This window comes from Eleutherodactylus coqui, chromosome 7 (genome assembly GCF_035609145.1).
Source record: "Eleutherodactylus coqui strain aEleCoq1 chromosome 7, aEleCoq1.hap1, whole genome shotgun sequence".
Lineage (NCBI taxonomy): Eukaryota > Metazoa > Chordata > Amphibia > Anura > Eleutherodactylidae > Eleutherodactylus > Eleutherodactylus coqui.
Genome location: NC_089843.1, coordinates 98,877,466 through 98,894,497, shown reverse-complemented (window position 1 = coordinate 98,894,497; position 17,032 = coordinate 98,877,466). Strand labels below are relative to the sequence as shown.

General features: G+C 44.0%; 1 protein-coding gene across 2 annotated transcripts in view; it reads right to left on the bottom strand.

Moving 5' to 3' along the window:
• The window catches only part of PDLIM3 (PDZ and LIM domain 3), a 49,429-nt gene extending 38,470 nt beyond the window's left edge, over positions 1-10,959 (bottom strand). The window contains exon 1 of one of the 2 annotated variants that reach the window (XM_066573449.1): positions 10,690-10,959. In XM_066573449.1, coding sequence (XP_066429546.1) covers positions 10,690-10,782 — 93 coding nt within the window. In that variant the 5' untranslated portion in view covers positions 10,783-10,959. The remainder of the gene's footprint in view (positions 1-10,689) is intronic. The other variant, XM_066573448.1, reaches the window with a different exon arrangement.
• Positions 10,960-17,032: the final 6,073 nt, after the last annotated feature.

Below are 17,032 nucleotides of genomic sequence, written 5' to 3'. Positions count from 1 at the left end.
GAGCCGGCGGCCATCTTGAGGAAACTTTTATAAGTTGCTGAAACGCTGGAACGGTAAGTACGAACCAGCTAGAAATGTCATTTACAGGGGTAATTAGTAATGTATGTTTAATGGGGGGGACTGGGCAAAAAAAAAAATTAACTGCTTCCTCGAGACATCTCCTTTAAGTTCTTCTATACCAAACTCGTCAAACTATGTTGTTTTTTCTCTGCCTTGTGCGCAGAGGCACAGTCATGCTGGAACAGGCCCTCACCAAACTGTTGCGTAAAATATCTTTGCATGCTTTAACTTTGCTGGAAATAGAGTGCAAAATCTCAGAAAAATAGCTCCGTACTGTTATCCCTTTTCCACAAAATTTTACAGTAGGCATTATGTAATTAAGTAGGTAGCGTTTTGCAAGCATCCATCAAACCTAGATTCATCTAGAAGTGCTGAGTGGTGCTAAGGAGGACAGGGGAATTTTATGCGTTGCACACTACAGCTTTTAGCGGCCCTGCTCCGAGTTTGTGTGATCTACAACTTTATGGCTGACCTGTTACTTCTAGATACTTCCACTTGATCATAATAGCACGAATAGTTGAGGGAAGCAGATCAGAAATTCCACAAAATGACTTGTGTCACGCTTGAAGGGGTTTTATTATTTGTATAAAAACCTTTCCAGCAGCACGGCCCGTTATGAAATAAAGAAAAATTGATAATTTTGCTTGGATCTCCAAAGCGGAGCTGAGTGGCTCACACTGCTTCTGGCTAGGTGGTCGAGCAGAAGCCCATGACTGCTGCTTCCAGTCAGAAACAGCAGTGCCACCGTTGGCACTCCTGGCATTATTGCTCATATCCTGGTCATCATGCTAGGATTTTGATGACCTGACGCAGTGGCCTCTGATTGATCACAGCCGTCACGTGTTTCCACCTGGCAGTCTAGCCGGAAGCTGATGCCGGGTCAGTGCAAGCCGCTCAGCTCCACTTTGGAGGTTTGAGGAGAGGTAAGTATTATCTATTTTATAGTGGGTCCAGCTCTTGGGAAAAGTTTTATATATATATATATTAATGATAAAACCCATTGATTTCAATTGGATTATTAAAAAGCGGAAAACAAACAGGAAGCTTTCCCTTTCCGTTTATTCCTTTAAGGTTTGTATTTTATAAACAGAACACATAAGGGTCGTCTGCAGCACTACTTGTCCTGTTTAAAGACGGAAATTTAATAGAAAGGAAGCGCATGGAAAGTTTTCCGGTTTGCTTTCCATTTTTTAATAACCCCATTGAAATCCATAATAGAAAAAACATATCTGTTTAATTCTGTTTTGCTCCAAAAATGGAATTGAGATGGAGACCCTGAACTGGGGCTCACGCTAGTATAAAGAAGCCTAAGGCCACGGTCACACAGGGCGGATGCCCAACGGAAATATCGCGGTTTGGCCGCAGCAAAAACTGCGACATTCCCGCCGGGAGAACCACCGCGGAAAAAGCTGCGGCAGCTTTGAAGCGGCCTGGCCACTCAATCTTCCGCTGCGGCCGGCGCTCCCATAGAGGAGAGGGCGGCCGCAGCGAGAAAAAAAAAAAAAAATAGACCTGCTGCGTTTGGCAAATCCACGCCGCAGCAACGGCTTCTGCCGGCTTAGCTGCAGCGTATTTGCCGTCCCGTGTGGACGAGATTTCTGAGAAATTCTGAGGGATTAGCAGCTGCATGCGGATTTGCCGCAACGAAATTCTGCTCGGAATTTCCGCGGCAAATCCGCCCCATGTGAACCCAGCCTTAATCTGTCAGGGTTGTCTGTTGAAAAGCTTGTTGATGGTCTCCGACAGCAACCAGCAGAATTCTGAATGCAGCACCGAACCATAACTGAGGCTGTAATTTATGACGACTGATTTATGTATTATATGTACCAAGTTATTTACCTTGTTATTTACATTCTATCTGTATATAAACTGTCAGATGGTGCTCAAAGATAAATTGAGATGTATGTTTGTTTGTTTTTTTTCAGGTAAAAATTACTACTGTGGTTGATCTTTCCACTACTCATTTAATTTAGGGACCGTTCAACCATAGTTCTTAGCATTTTTGCTGTGTGCTTGTGTCATGTTTTTGTGTTTTTTGTTTTTTTTTGTGTTTAAACTACATCCTCATATGAGTGTATATGAATTTTATGAGTGTGCACATACAGCATTTTTGTTTTGCTGTTTAAGGCCGGCTGCACACGGGAGACTTGCATTGCGGAATCTGTAGCGAGCGTCCGCCTTCGGATTTTGGAGCATATACCACCCATAGTATGCTATGGCAAAACACTTTTTCCGCTACACAAGCAGAAATCAATTACGATTTTTCCCTCGCTGAGGAACAATCGGAGCATGCTCTATTTCTGTGCGGATTTCGCTTGGACGCTTCCATTAAAGTCAATGGAAGCTGTCCAACCCATGCCCCTTCCACAATGATATGGAGGAAAGGTGGCAGATTTTGCGTTATCCCTAGCGATGACACGGGAAAAGCCAGGGTTTTAAAAGAAAAACAAAAATTGTACTACGCATGTCCGACAGCTTGCAGTGCGGACCATCTGCAGTACGGAATAAGAAGAAAGAAAAGTCAGGTACGTGTGGATGCCGGCTGTGCACAGGGTCAGATTCTGCTGCAGGCTCCCGCATGCGGAATCTAACCCAGTCGTGTGCAGCCGGCCTTAATGGTGGTTTTAGTGGCAGTTTTGTTCAGAGCACAGAATGCTGAAAGAATGGATATTTTCAGGTGATTTTCTTCATAGTTCAATACAACTTTAAAAACTGTGGTACTAAACTATTTAGTTACCCACGATGGCTTGTGACATCACATTTCTAGAGTGTCATAAACTGTACCTGAACATTACTATAAATATTTTTAGCAAACCTAACAAATATGAGAGCCTTTTTCATGCTTTTGTATAATGCTTGAGTTGCTTTAGATTGTAGTATATTCTACTAAAGTTACTCATTACAAATCTATTATTCTTTGTACAGCAGTTTTTTTGGTATACAGGAATCACAATACTGGTGCACGTGGAAAAAATTGCAACTTTTAGGGCTTTTCAGCCCTGTTCTGACATGTTTTCAAAAAGTGGATGGAGCCTAGCTAGCTTTACACCAGCACCTGAGATGCATTATAGCAGAAACATATGCCAGCTTGGAACTTGCGTAGGTTTCCATATAGACCCATTTATCACTCTTAGCCTGGTGCACAGTTTACTTCGACCAGTGTATATAATGCCAACCTACGTAAATGTTCCCCATTGTCATTTAGCATGGATCCAAAACAGATCTGCTTATGCTAGGCGCATTACTATATTTTTTCGGCCCCTTGTAAAGGTGATCACGCTCATAAGACTGTTCATATCTTGTTAATAATAATGATTTTAGCTATGTATTACCAGCATATTCAGCAGCGCTTTACAAAAATATTTCACAACATATAATGTAGAACCAGGATAGATGGTGAAGAGTTTAGATTAGTAGGCCTCTCTAGAAAGATGTGTCTTGAGGGCTGTGGGCGTTTGGAAGTAATCTCATTGTACGGGATAGCGCATTCCAGAGAACTATTGCGACTCAGCACAAAACTAGGAGGTCTGGATTCGAGTCTAAGGTCATTAGTAGGAAAAAAAAAAGTCTCAGAGAGGGAGCAGTTCTCAAGAATAAGGACTAAATTCAATGAAGACAACATACTTATATCCATATAAAATATAACCTTTATAGTGATGATTGCGCTTTTAATCACTATGGGTATCTACTGATGGATATGGATACCTCCCAAATTCGAAAATTGACTAGGAATGACAGAAATAGAAATTTGAAATGGAGGAAACTGACAATTAGTGCAGTGTGTGATATACTGTGTTCAGAGTGGAACTGTAACAAAGTGCGACAAGCAACTTTTTGAATTTGGGAGATATCCATATCCATCAGTAGATACCCATAGTGATTAAGAGCGCAGTTATCACTGCGCCCCCCCCCCCCCCACCCACACACACACACACACACACACGAACTTAGTTATGAGGAGCATAACCGAATGATACATTTCTCAGCCAGAGGCTATGATCAGCTTTCTGGTCCCTGCACTATCGTTAATCCTATTCCGTAAGTAATAAAGAAATACTTCTATCTATACATATTAGCCTTTAACTATGGGTGATACATGTATCTCGTTTAATGAAGAGTGTTTAGGATTGGTTAACTGAAATAAAAGTATGTTGTTATTTTACTAGGATATACATTAGTAACCTATGAGATTTCAATATATCCAGAGAAATATACTTACCGTATATAGGCTTTGCAACAGTAATTTACCCTAAGGCTTATGTATAAAATGAATGTAGGATAGGAGATATCAAGTTATGTATCTTCCTCTATCCCTAATGATTTGTGACAGTTTACATCTCAGACTGAATATAGAGGTCATACAGGATTTATATGGACATAAGTCAGAAAAAATACAGTCAGTATTTTTACATTGTCTTCGAGTGCATATCTGGGGGAGAGATTGGGGACTTGCGTCTTCTAGGGTGTCTGGGGATTATTAAGCGCCTTTCCGAAACCTCTCCCATCATTTGAATATCATTCTATACAGTAAGCCCTATACTTCCACTGTACAATTATAGACCTGGAATTCCCTTTCGGAAATTCGGTCTGTGTATGTCATACCAAATATCCACTATATTCTTTAGTCTGAAATAAGAATCCACTCTGGTAACTTATGAGTGTACCAGTTTAACATATGTGTTTTGTTTGTGTCTAAAGGCCCATTTAGACACAACAATTATTGCTCAGAATTCGCTCAAAAGCCGTCTTTTGAGCGATAATTGTTGTGTGTAACTGCACTGACATCGTACAGTTTTCGTTAAGCAGTCGCTGATCATTGTCTTTTAGCACACTGAAAGACAACAATCAGCCTTATCAGGAATTCATAGCGGGATACAGCTGATACTATTGTTTCAGCTGTATCTCGCTCCCTGAACACAGGCAGGGTATACTCCACACAGAGCGCACGGCTGTATACCAGATGAGCACTCCATGAACAGCTGGGGTATGAAGAACACAGCAGTCCAGCTGTGTTCTTCATAGCCCGCTCGGAGCACAAAGTGATCGCTCAACGTTTGAGCGGTCACCTTGCACTGAATGCACACAACGATTATCACTTAAAAGACATCTTTTGAGCGATAATTGTTCTGTCTAAACCAGGCTTAAGTAGTGGATTCTCCCTATAGTTTTTTAAATTTAATAATAAATAAAGGTTATATTTTATATAGATAGAAGTAGGTTGTCTTCAGGGAATTAAGGTCATTAGTAGAGTGGAGAACACAGGTAGCGTGGTACACGGAGATGAGGGGGGAGATATAGGGAGGTGCAGCACTGTGGAGAGCTTTATAGATTAGAGTGATGAGTTTAACCTCTATTCTATTTTTGACAGGCAACCGGTGTAGTGACTGGCACAGGGTGGAGGCGTCGGTGTAGTGACTGGCACAGGGTGGAGGCGTCGGTGTAGTGACTGGCACAGGGTGGAGGCGTCGGTGTGGTGACTGGCACAGGGTGGAGGCGTCGGTGTGGTGACTGGCACAGGGTGGAGGCATCGGTGTGGTGACTGGCACAGGGTGGAGGCGTCGGTGTGGTGAATGGCACAGGGTGGAGGCGTCGGTGTGGTGAATGGCACAGGGTGGAGGCGTCGGTGTAGTGAATGGCACAGGGTGGAGGCGTCGGTGTGGTGACTGGCACAGGGTCTAGGCGTCGGTGAGTGGACTGGCACAGGGTGGAGGCGCCGGTGTGTGGACTGGCACGGGGTGGAGGCGCCAGTGTGTGGACTGGCACGGGGTGGAGGCGCCAGTGTGTGGACTGGCACGGGGTGGAGGCGCCAGTGTGTGGACTGGCACGGGGTGGAGGCGCCAGTGTGTGGACTGGCACGGGGTGGAGGCGCCCGTGTGTGGACTGGCACGGGGTGGAGGCGCCCAGTGTGTGGACTGGCACGGGGTGGAGGCGCCCAGTGTGTGGACTGGCACGGGGTGGAGGCGCCAGTGTGTGGACTGGAACGGGGTGGAGGCGCCAGGGTAGTGACTGGCACGGGGTAGAGGGGCCGGTGTAGTGACTGGCACGGAGTGGAGGCGCCGGTGTAGTGACTGGCACAGGGTGGAGGCATCAGTGAAGCAGCTCGAGTAAAAGATAAGCCTGGCAGTTGCGTTCAGAATGGAATGGAGAAGGGAGAGTTTAGTGGGAGAAAGACCAATCAGTAGTGAGTTGCAGTTATCAAACTGAATGCATCAGGACAAGAATAAGAGTTTTTGATGTTTCCACAGTGAAGGATTCCGGAGATGTTTCTGAGATGAGCAGGCAAGTGATTGAATATGGGGAGTGAAGGAAATGTCAAAGAGAAAATGTAATTGATTGATGGATGATTTTTTTTCACATGTTACAATGTTTTTTGTAGCTTTGTTTCTTGTATCTGTTCTTCCCTGTCTTGTAAGCACTGCGGAATATGTTGGTGCTATATAAGTAAAGATTATTATTATACCAATGCATTTTAACTACAGAAGGCTCAGCTTATGTGTTGGGAAAGCTGTATCTAGGTGCACGCTATAAAAATATTCATAGAGCCCTATGGAATCAGCATAGGCCAGTGGTGATAAACCTATAGCACGTGTGCCAGAGGCGGAACGCACGGCCCTCCCTACTGGCACGCGCCGCCATCGGCCGTTTACCACTTCTGAATGGCGGCAGGGGCCGCGGCTCCCCTGCGGCATTCACTTAGCAGTTGTGTGCAGCCGGGATCCTCCTCTATCCTTCCCGACGTCTCCTCTTAGGTTCCATGAGAGCAGGGGGAGGAGGCATCCATCAGAACACTGACTTCACAGTGTGCACCGGGATTAGCGCTGAGCAGCAAGCCAAGCAGAGGAGGAGCGGAGCTTCCACGAGGACGAGGGGGTAAGTATGTGGGTCTCGGGGGGTGGATGGGGCAGCTACTGTGGGATGTCACTATTACACTGGGGATGCTGTGGGATGTCACTATTACACTGGGGGCCGCTGTGGGGTGTCACTATTATATTGGAGGCTGCTGTGGGGTGTCACTATTACTACTGGGGGCCGCTGTGGGGTGTCACTATTACTACTAAGGGCAGCTGTGGGGTGTCACTATTACTACTGGGGGCCGCTGTGGGGTGTCACTATTACTACGGGGGGCTGCTGTGGGGTGTCACTATTACTACTGGGGGCCGCTGTGGGGTGTCACTATTACTACTGGGGGCCGCTGTGGGGTGTCACTATTACTACTGGGGGCTGTCACTATTACTACTGGGGGCCGCTGTGGGGGTGCCACTATTACTACTGGGGGCTGCTGTGTGTGTGTGGGGGGGGGGGGGGGGGGGGGGAGACTATTACCGCTGCGGTATGTTTACATGTGGTGAAAATGAGCAGGGTTGTTTCAAAATAGATCGGGTTCAGCTTTTGACTGCGGAAATGCGGCCGAATTTTCCACAGAAATTTCCGCTGAGGACATTCTGCAGTATTTCCGCATCCAAAAAGCAGTCAAAATCTGCACGCTGTCTATTTTGAAGCGGCCCTGTCCTTTGTAGAACGATGGGGGTAAAATCATATGTTGTGGTAAACCTCACCCCCTGACATGTTGGCGATAAATAAGTGGGTTTTGGGTTGCAGTTTGGGCACTCGGTCTCACAATCACTGGCATAGGCCAAAATGACTCTCTTTGGACATACTCTGAATCCATGAAGCCCTATGAATATTTTCATCATAAGCACCTGAATTTTTCCCGAAACATATGCAAAACCTAGTGGATTTAAAAACAAGGTGTCACACTTCTCACCCATTCTGTGTTACTGACGTAACTACCACTGTGACGCTACGCCATTGTCTCTGTATATTTCCAGTTCGTTATTAGTTGCCAGTCTTGGTCATGTGTTGGAAACTTAAATGTGCTTAAAAAAAGATTTTAATATGTTTTTAAGCTTTTAAAGGGGTTGTCCCGCGAAACAAAGTGGGGGTATACACTTCTGTATGGCCATATTAATGCACTTTGTAATGTACATTGTGCATTAATTATGAGCCATACAGAAGTTATTCACTTACCTGCTCCGTTGCTGGCGTCCCCGTCTCCATGGTGCCGTCTAATTTTCAGCGTCTAAACGCCCGATTAGACGCGCTTGCGCAGTCCGGTCTTCTCCGTGTTGAATGGGGCTGCTCGTGCTGGAGAGCTGCTCCTCGTAGCTCCGCCCCGTCACGTGTGCCGATTCCAGCCAATCAGGAGGCTGGAATCGGCAATGGACCGCACAGAAGACCTGCGGTCCACCGAGGGTGAAGATCCCGGCGGCCATCTTCGCAAGGTAAGTAAGAAGTCACCGGAGCGTGGGGATTCGGGTAAGTACTATCCGTTTTTTTTTTTCAACACATGCATCGGGTTTGTCTTGTGCCGAACGGGGGGGCTATTGAAAAAAAAAAACCCGTTTCGGCACGGGACAACCCCTTTAATGCACATTACAATTTTAAGGCTTGCTCTAAAAGTGACACTCTTGGGGAATGAGTGTGTACAAAGTATATTTCCTCTTGGTAGGTACACAGGCACGCTCAGCTGAGCATGCATGTGTTTCCAGCAGGGAGAGGAGAGCAAACCGCTGCCAGACACTTGTGGCGGCATCTTACCTCTTCTGAGGACAAAAAGTATTGGGCATGTGAAATTCTGCATCTTTCCATTTATCCATCCTTCTTCCAACATAATCTGTCAGGAAGCCCCCATATATATATGACAGTTGACTGAAGCCCACTGATATTGTTCAACTTCTATGTGTATGGCGGCCTTCTAGTCTCAGAAAGTGAAGTGTCCTATTTCTATTTCCAAAAAAACAGCTTAGGATGGTTTCACATCTGCGGCAGGGTTTCTGCTTTTCTGCTCCGTTTGGGGAGCAGCAAAGGGGAATCCCTGCACTACATGGTTCCGTCTCTTGACGGAACCAAACAGTGCCGGACGGACCCCATTGACTATAACTGGGTCCATCCGCTTTCCACATAGTAGCTTGGCTTTTGGGCAGAAGAAAAAGAGCTACGGAGGTTTTACTGCAAATCACATGATCTTTTAGTGCATTATATGTTTGGCATTAAAAAGATCTTGTTATCAAACTCAAATTACATTGAGCCTACAAAAACATAGTGACAGATTCGCTTTAAATTCTGTAAACTGTTCTGGGTCATAAAGGCAGTCAGATATTATTATAAAAAATATTATTAGTGTCAACCACAGAGATATTAAATACTCCAATAGTATATGGCTGCTGTGGAGTCCCTTATCATGCTACTGAGAGTTGTATTATACCAAGAAAAGTGACAACCTCTTAAAATATGCAGATAAAGAAAGATGGAACAATACAGCTCTGTATGGATTTCTGGCTTAGTTTCCTATTCCCAAACATTGTTTTAAAGACTTGTTTAAAGAGTCATACATTGATTTGAAGGAATGCTGCCATCCAATAGGTGGCGCTGCAGAGGTATTGTTCCATCTCCCTTATTTGCATATCTTACCCAGAGGAGCATGCATGGCCTTGTAAGTCTCCTCACCCACATCCTAGTGTCTCCACACCCCTTCTGGGTGCTCTCCTCGGGGAGAGACTATGCCCACTCCTACCCCTCGACCCACTCTCCTACTAGGTGTCTCCACACCCCTTCTGGGTGCTCTCCTCAGGGAGAGACTATGCCCACTCCTACCCCTCGACCCACTCTCCTACTAGGTGTCTCCACACCCCTTCTGGGTGCTCTCCTTAAGGGGAGACGACACTCCTTCTGAACCTCTTGTATATTCGTAATTGGTAATGATTTAGTGATTTATGTAAATATATTTTGTATTATTAAAGCTGAGGAAAGTTACACTTAGCGCGCTTATTTGACTGCTTGCAGAAATCCACTCCATATGACTCCTCCTCACTGTAGTTGACCTGATGTGGGTGGTGGCTGGAGTGGGACCCTGTCTGATATAACACTTATTACCTAGTCCATTGACAGCTGGAATACTCTTTTACAGTATAACTACAGATATATGAAAAAATGTATTCTGAGCACTGTAAAACAATCATAAATCCAAAACACCATTGTTCCTAAGGGCATCACTTCTGATACATCACAGTCATAGGCATTATTGTTAACACAACCGTCTATTAAACAGAAAATAGCCACTTAACGATGCATTGCTTCCCAACACAAGTACTGAATACATGGATCTAAGTTTAGCAGTCCTGCGTACCAGCCATTCCTCACATCTAGCTACCATTTGGCATAGATCATTACCATTTTCCTCTAGGTCACCTGTTCTGCACCAAAGTCTGTATGTTTTGACTGTACAAACTGTATAACATCCTTTACACAGATGTAAAATCTATTAGTCATCAAGTATCACATGCTGGTTTTTTTCTAATTTGTTTTTTCTTAGTAATTTTAATATTTACAGAAGTACATATGCAGCTTAAACACTAATTATTTAGTATCAGATATAACATAAGTGACAGATATTCAGATGATTAAACATAAATGGCAGATGTTAGTATAGAAACATAGTATATGGCACCAGGGCCCAGGTGTGACTGCAACTTCCTAACTGCCTACAGTTACATCCCTGTTTACAGACCGCTAACACAGACAATAATTTGAAAATATTGTATCTTTTGTTAGTTTTGCAATTTTACTTACCCTGGAGATAACAAGAGGCTGATTAAAATCTATGCCCCCAGTCAACCTGAATCCCCAAGGAGCAGGTCCAGGTAGGACCACATTTTGTGGCATTTTTGTTTTCCTATTAGACTATTTCGTGATGTGAAGGTACAAAAAACTATAAAAGAAAAAGTCTCAGATCCAGAATCCTAAGATTATAGCCTCCCTCAAACAGCAGTTGAAACAGTCCAACTCCCTTATGCCTAATGATCTTCTCTTTATCCTTTTCCTCAGACCAACGTCACAGCCTGGAGTGGAGAACTAGAGCGTATGAGGGGAGGGGAACGAACAGATAGGAGGAAGAAGGGCAGCAGAGGGATGTGTTTTGGAGCTGGCATTCCTTAGCCTCAGTACACTTTACTCATTACAGCTACAGTGCATTAACTCTTAAATAGGCTTTGCAACTTGCATTCATTCATGTTCAGTTCACAAACACTGGGTAGTTGCGTAATCTTAATAATGAAGTCATTATTTTGTTTTTGCCAGAAGCTTCATAATTGTACATCTCTAGGGCTCACTCACACAGGCATATGTGGGCTGCATATTATGCACAGATTTTTTAATACACCTAATACGCAGTCTTAAAGTCCATTGAATTGCATTCAGCCACTCAGACATACTTATTACGTGCATGAAAAAACACAGCATGTCCTATTTTGCTACTTAATATGCCCATTGTAGGCTTTGGGGATTTAAAATACGCAGCAAATACCCATATTGCATTCATAGTTGCTGTGTACTGCATATTATGCTCATAAATACACATATAATATGCAGTCGACCTATCCCCGTGTGGGTGAGCACTTATGGCTTTGGATTATCATGTGTTTTACTTTCAGAACTAAACTAGTTTAGATCCAAATTACTGTACATTCTTTCTAGTTAAGTCATTTTCAGGAGATATTCTTCAGATTGCACAACTGTATCAAATAGTGTAATAGTCGAGCATAATCTGTGTATAAACGCCTAAAATTAAGCATTCTTCTGGCAATCTTGTGCTAGAATTTTTTTGTATTAACATATTTTATTTGTGTGGATTTGTTGAAAACTAATATCTTTGGGAAGCATTCAGATTGGATTGAATTCATAGCATTTATGTGTAATCAGATTCATAAAAGATTTGAAGAAAAATGTTACAGGGAAACTAGATCAGGAAAACACTCCGCTTCTGGATACAGTGTTGACAGTAAAACAAAAACAAACCTGATAAGGCAAGGTAACAGGTGACATGCAGTAAAATGGGCTTCATCATAAGGGCACATAATATAAGGTATTACTAACCTTTAATCAAGGCGCAACAAGATAAAGCTAAATGAAATGAACTTGCATATGGCACCAATAGGGGAAGAAGCCCGGGAGGCTGAAATGAAAGTATGTGAAGAGTAAAAGAGAGGAACACAGTAGTAAGGAAGAAAAGAAAGATTTTTTAAAAAGGTGGGTGGAGGGAAGATGGGCAACAAAAACTGGGAGCAAGTAAAAAGTTGACTCTGCACTGTCAGCAACTGACAACATATATCCTATATAACTACAAGATTGACACTAAAGCATCAGAGAACCTAAATGACATCCAAGGTGTCCAGAGTGCAAGGAAACAATCTTCAGAGTCTTTGCCATCAGCCACAAGTTCCTTTATCCATATAATGTTGTTTAGCTCTTGAACCCATTCTATTATGGAGGGAATCACCGTAGAACACCAATGTCAAGGGACCACAGCCGGAGCTGCCACCAGGAAAAACTGCAAGAGGGAACGTATCATCTGAGCTATACTGTCATGTAAAGAATCTGGGGGCAGAGATAATAAGGCAAACAGGTGTATTGGGAACCCTAAGGCTGCTGACCACTTGGTAGACCTCCAGAACACGAGCCCAAAAGTCTCAAATCTAGGGAGATTCCCACCAAATGTAAAGTAGTGTTCCTCATTTAGTCTTATAGCACCAACTAGAGTCAGAAGCCATAGGGGCAAAGGGATGTACCGTGACTGGGCACTGATACCATCTGGAGAGTATCTTATAAATCCTCTCTTTGGCTCAACAGGTTTTTGCCAGAGCATGGGACATTGTACAGATTTTTAGCCTGCTCATCAGCAGTTACCCCAGATCGCTAGACCACTACTCGAAAAAATGAGGTGAAACCTGGCGTACTGGCAGATATTAAATCATAAAGAAGGGACACGCAATGAGATTGCGGGTCAGACTGAGTAAGTAGAGCTTAGAATGGGGCAACTGTAGGTGAGAAAGTTATCCTGGAAAATTAGACTGCCTAGGAATAAGCTTAGCTGATCATAGGAAAACCAGAAAAGCTGCCAATCCCGTGACTGGGCCTGTAGTTGCCTCAGTGAGGGAGTCGTGCCATTAGGCATAGCGTGTCTAAGCTGAATGATGATATTGATATGAGACATGCCAAATGATATAGTTGAAGATCAAGAAGTCCAGCTTCTTCCCGGGACTTAGGCCAAGTGAGCATTGTCCAGGCTATCCCAGGTCTATCCCTAACCCAAACAAAACAAAGACAGAGGACAGTTGTGTAAAAAAAATCTGGGGGGAAGGAAATGGGAAGAGCCTGAAATAATTCTAAAAACTTTGGTAAGACATCCATTTTCATCATATTTATTCTCCTGCAACAAAAAAAGGACGGCTTTTGATAATTTTGTAGGACACCTAAGATCCTGCTAAAGAGAAGAGAGATTTTAAGGTCCTATACGAAGCTTAAATCAAATGAGATCTGTGTACCCAAGTAGGTGGTATGGGAACAACACCAATCAAAGAGAAAATTAGAAACTTATAAGTGGACGGTGTGAGGGAAAAAAGTGATATTGAGGGCTTCTGTTTTACTATAGTTAACTTTTAAATTTGCTAAGGTGACCAAAAGCCTCAAATTCCTAAATGATAATAGGGAACTGAATGCAGGGATTTGATATGTAAAGACGATCAACCGCATCAAGCGCAACCTTGTGGTGATGATCTCCCACATTTACTCCTTGGATGTCTGGATTGTTCTAAAGAGCAATCGCAAGATGCTCCATGATCAGTACATATAATACGAGGGAAAGAGGACACCCCTGGTGAGTCCTGTTGTGTATCGGAAAATAATTTGATAAGACTGTATTTACCCATAGACTGTCAAGCCAAAGAATGACTATAAACAGGTAATCTATTTTGCTAAAGACCAGAGCCCAGTCCAACCTGTCCCAAGGTGGTCTCCAAGAAATCCCAATGAACCCTATCAAAGGCCTTTTTGGCATCAACCAAAAGCAAACCTAGAAGGCGTTTAGCAGACTTAGAATGAGAGATCAAGGTTCTGATTGTATTGTCCCTTGCCTCTTTGCTCCATATAAACTCCAATTGGTCTCTATGGACCAGTTGTGGGCGCACCCATTGCAAATGATTTGCTATGAGTTTGGAATATATAATTTAACATCGCATTTGATCGAAGCTATTGGGCGATGGGTACCACAAACTGCCAAGTCTTTGCCTGGCTTGGAGATCACTGATATATGTGCCTCCATGGCCTGTCAGGTAACAGGGTTTTCTGGCGTAATACTGTTGAAGACCCCTAGCATGACGGGGAAAAGCTGAGAAATAAGCCTTTTAGAAACTAGGGGTGAAGCCATCTGTTTCCAAACTTTAACCAGAAAACATAGATTTTACGACATTTAAGAGTTTATTGGTGTAGAAAGGTTCATCTGGGGTTCTAGTATTCTCTATAGAGATGGAGGGGAGTTTTGTCTCAGTTACATAAGCTTCCACTTTATCTTTAAAAAGCACTTGAAGCATACCTCTGTAAGGGCCTTGAATATTGTATAGATCCTCATAGTACCTTTTAAAATTATCCACAATTTCCAATGGGCTCTGATATAGATGTCTACTAGGGAATTTTATATTGGGATTGTTTCATAAACTGAATACATATTAAAATAGGAAAAAATTATTTACTCTCCTTTTAAATCCGCCACGGCTTAAGGCCAACAGTTCCCTGGACATACACTATGCCAGGGTCAATCAGGTGTGCCCATCACAGCCAATCATTGTCTGCAGCAGAGACATGTTAAACTTATGGTAGGCTTCAGTTGTTGGCTGCCTTAATTGTTCTGTCTAAAAGCACCGTATCAGTCAAAAACATTGTTCAAAGTGAAAGAACGATCGTTTGGTGTAAACATGAGCCAACGACCGAACAATAATTGTTTGCTTATGCTGCGTCCATTTTACACAAGCATAAAAATGATTGTTGGCTCATTCATTTACACTGGGAAAAACGAAAAAAAATTTCATGGTGCCTCAAATTTTAGACCTTTTTCTTCTGGGTATTTTTGTGCAGCTGATTCCGAAAATACCATCCATTTCTTTCTGGGAGCTTTAGTTTTTGAGCTGTTCCTGATCTCCTTATCTATATTTGTTATATTTACTTTATTTCTCCACCAGCAGTTGCTTACTGCTAGTACATATAGTACATATTGCCACCACTGCACATCAACCTTGGTTTAATGAAAAGATTTGTAAAGACACTGAAGAGAAATGGGACGTGTTTCGGCTACAAATGTAGAAAATTTCCTGCGATAAGCATGACGAAGCTAATAGCAAATAAATTTGATGGACCACAAATCTGGCAACTCATGAAAGACCAGTGTTTCCAAGATTCAGCAGACAACTTTGAGGCATTTGAGGCATAGTTGTAAGGCATTTCCTTGGATACTAGAAAATCACAAACTCCGGTGAACTTGTGGAGAGTATGTTCACTTATGTTTCTGAACGCTTGGTTGTAACATGAGCATCAAATTTCAGAACCTGCAGTCATTTTGAAATTAATTTTTAGATTGGTGATGTAAGTGATGAACAGGGTTCTGGTTGTTTGGGGGAGAGGCCTGTGTCGCGGGTTTGGAAAGGTATGGTTTCCCCCTTGCGGTTTATATACTTAGTTATAACAATCTTATGATAATCTTTATTTATATAGCACCAACATATTCCGCATCACTTACCAGACAGTGGGAATAGAAACAAAACCACAGCTACATGTACATGTAGTTAATCAATTGATCGAGACAGTAGGGGTGAGGGTCCTGCTCAAATGAGCTTACATACTACAAATAATAGGGTGATACAGAAAGTAAATGGGCTGGAGATGTGCACGGTGAAGAGTGTAGGATTCTATACACAGATAGTGGTCAAAATTGAGCCGCATAGTGGCTGAATCGGTATGACTGCAGGGGACGGTTGATTGTGGCTAGCAGGGAATGCAATCAGTAGCACAGGGAGCATGTTATAAGGCTGAGTACACAGGGGTTTGGTTTAGAGGATATGGTGTGCCTCCCTGAAGAGGTGCATTTTTTAAAGCATTCCTGAAGTTGTGCGAATCAGGGATTGCTTGGATAGTTTTGGGTTATGAGTTCAAGAGGACTCTTGTTGTTCTAGAGCAGGGGTCCACAACCACCGGGCCGTTAGGTGGTTAGCGCCGGTCCGCGGCACCGCTGGAACTTTTCTTCTAAACACAAGGCCCGCGGGCCGAATCCGGCCCGCTGCCTTGTGTTATGTGGCCCGCGGTGTGCCGACGCCGCTGACCACTGAAGCGATTACCAGCGGGGGCGCTGCAGCTCCCCGCTGGTAATTGCACTGATCCCGGCGCACAGTGTGCAGCCAGGATTCTCCTCCCTGAGTCCCCTGCTCATTAGTTCCGCAGGAGAGAACTCGGGGAGGAAGCGTGACGGGCTGCACACGTACGTCAGGGCAAGCAGAGGGAGCGATGCTGACAGCAGGTAGGAGATAAGTATATAGGTTAGGGGGGCTGTTTATTTCTGGGGGGGCTGCTTATTACTGGGGGGGCTGGTTACAACTGGGGGGGGCTGGTTTCTACTGGGGGGCTGCCTGTTACTGGGGGTGGTGGGGGCTGCTGTTACTGGGGGGAGGGGGCTGCCTGTTACTGGGGTGGGGGCTGCTTACTACTGGGGGGGGCTGCTTACAACTGGGGGGGGGCTGCTTACAACTGGGGGGGGGCTGCTTACAACTGGGGGGGGCTGCTTACTACTGGGGGGCTGCTTACTACTGGGGGGGCTGCTTATTACTGGGGGGGCTGCTAATTACTGGGGGGTGGGGGCTGCCTATTACTGGGGGGTGGGGGCTGCCTATTACTGGGGGGGAGATAAATTATATGCTGCCCTATGTGTGTGCTGGGGGGGGGACTATATTTTACTACCTTATGTGTGTACTGCCAGGACATTCTAAATGTCATAGTTGAATAAGTATGCACTAAACTCCAACCCCCTTCATAACCTCGCCCCATATAACCAAAGCCCCGCCCATGTCCCGCCCAACCCTGCTGGGCCTTGTAAAAA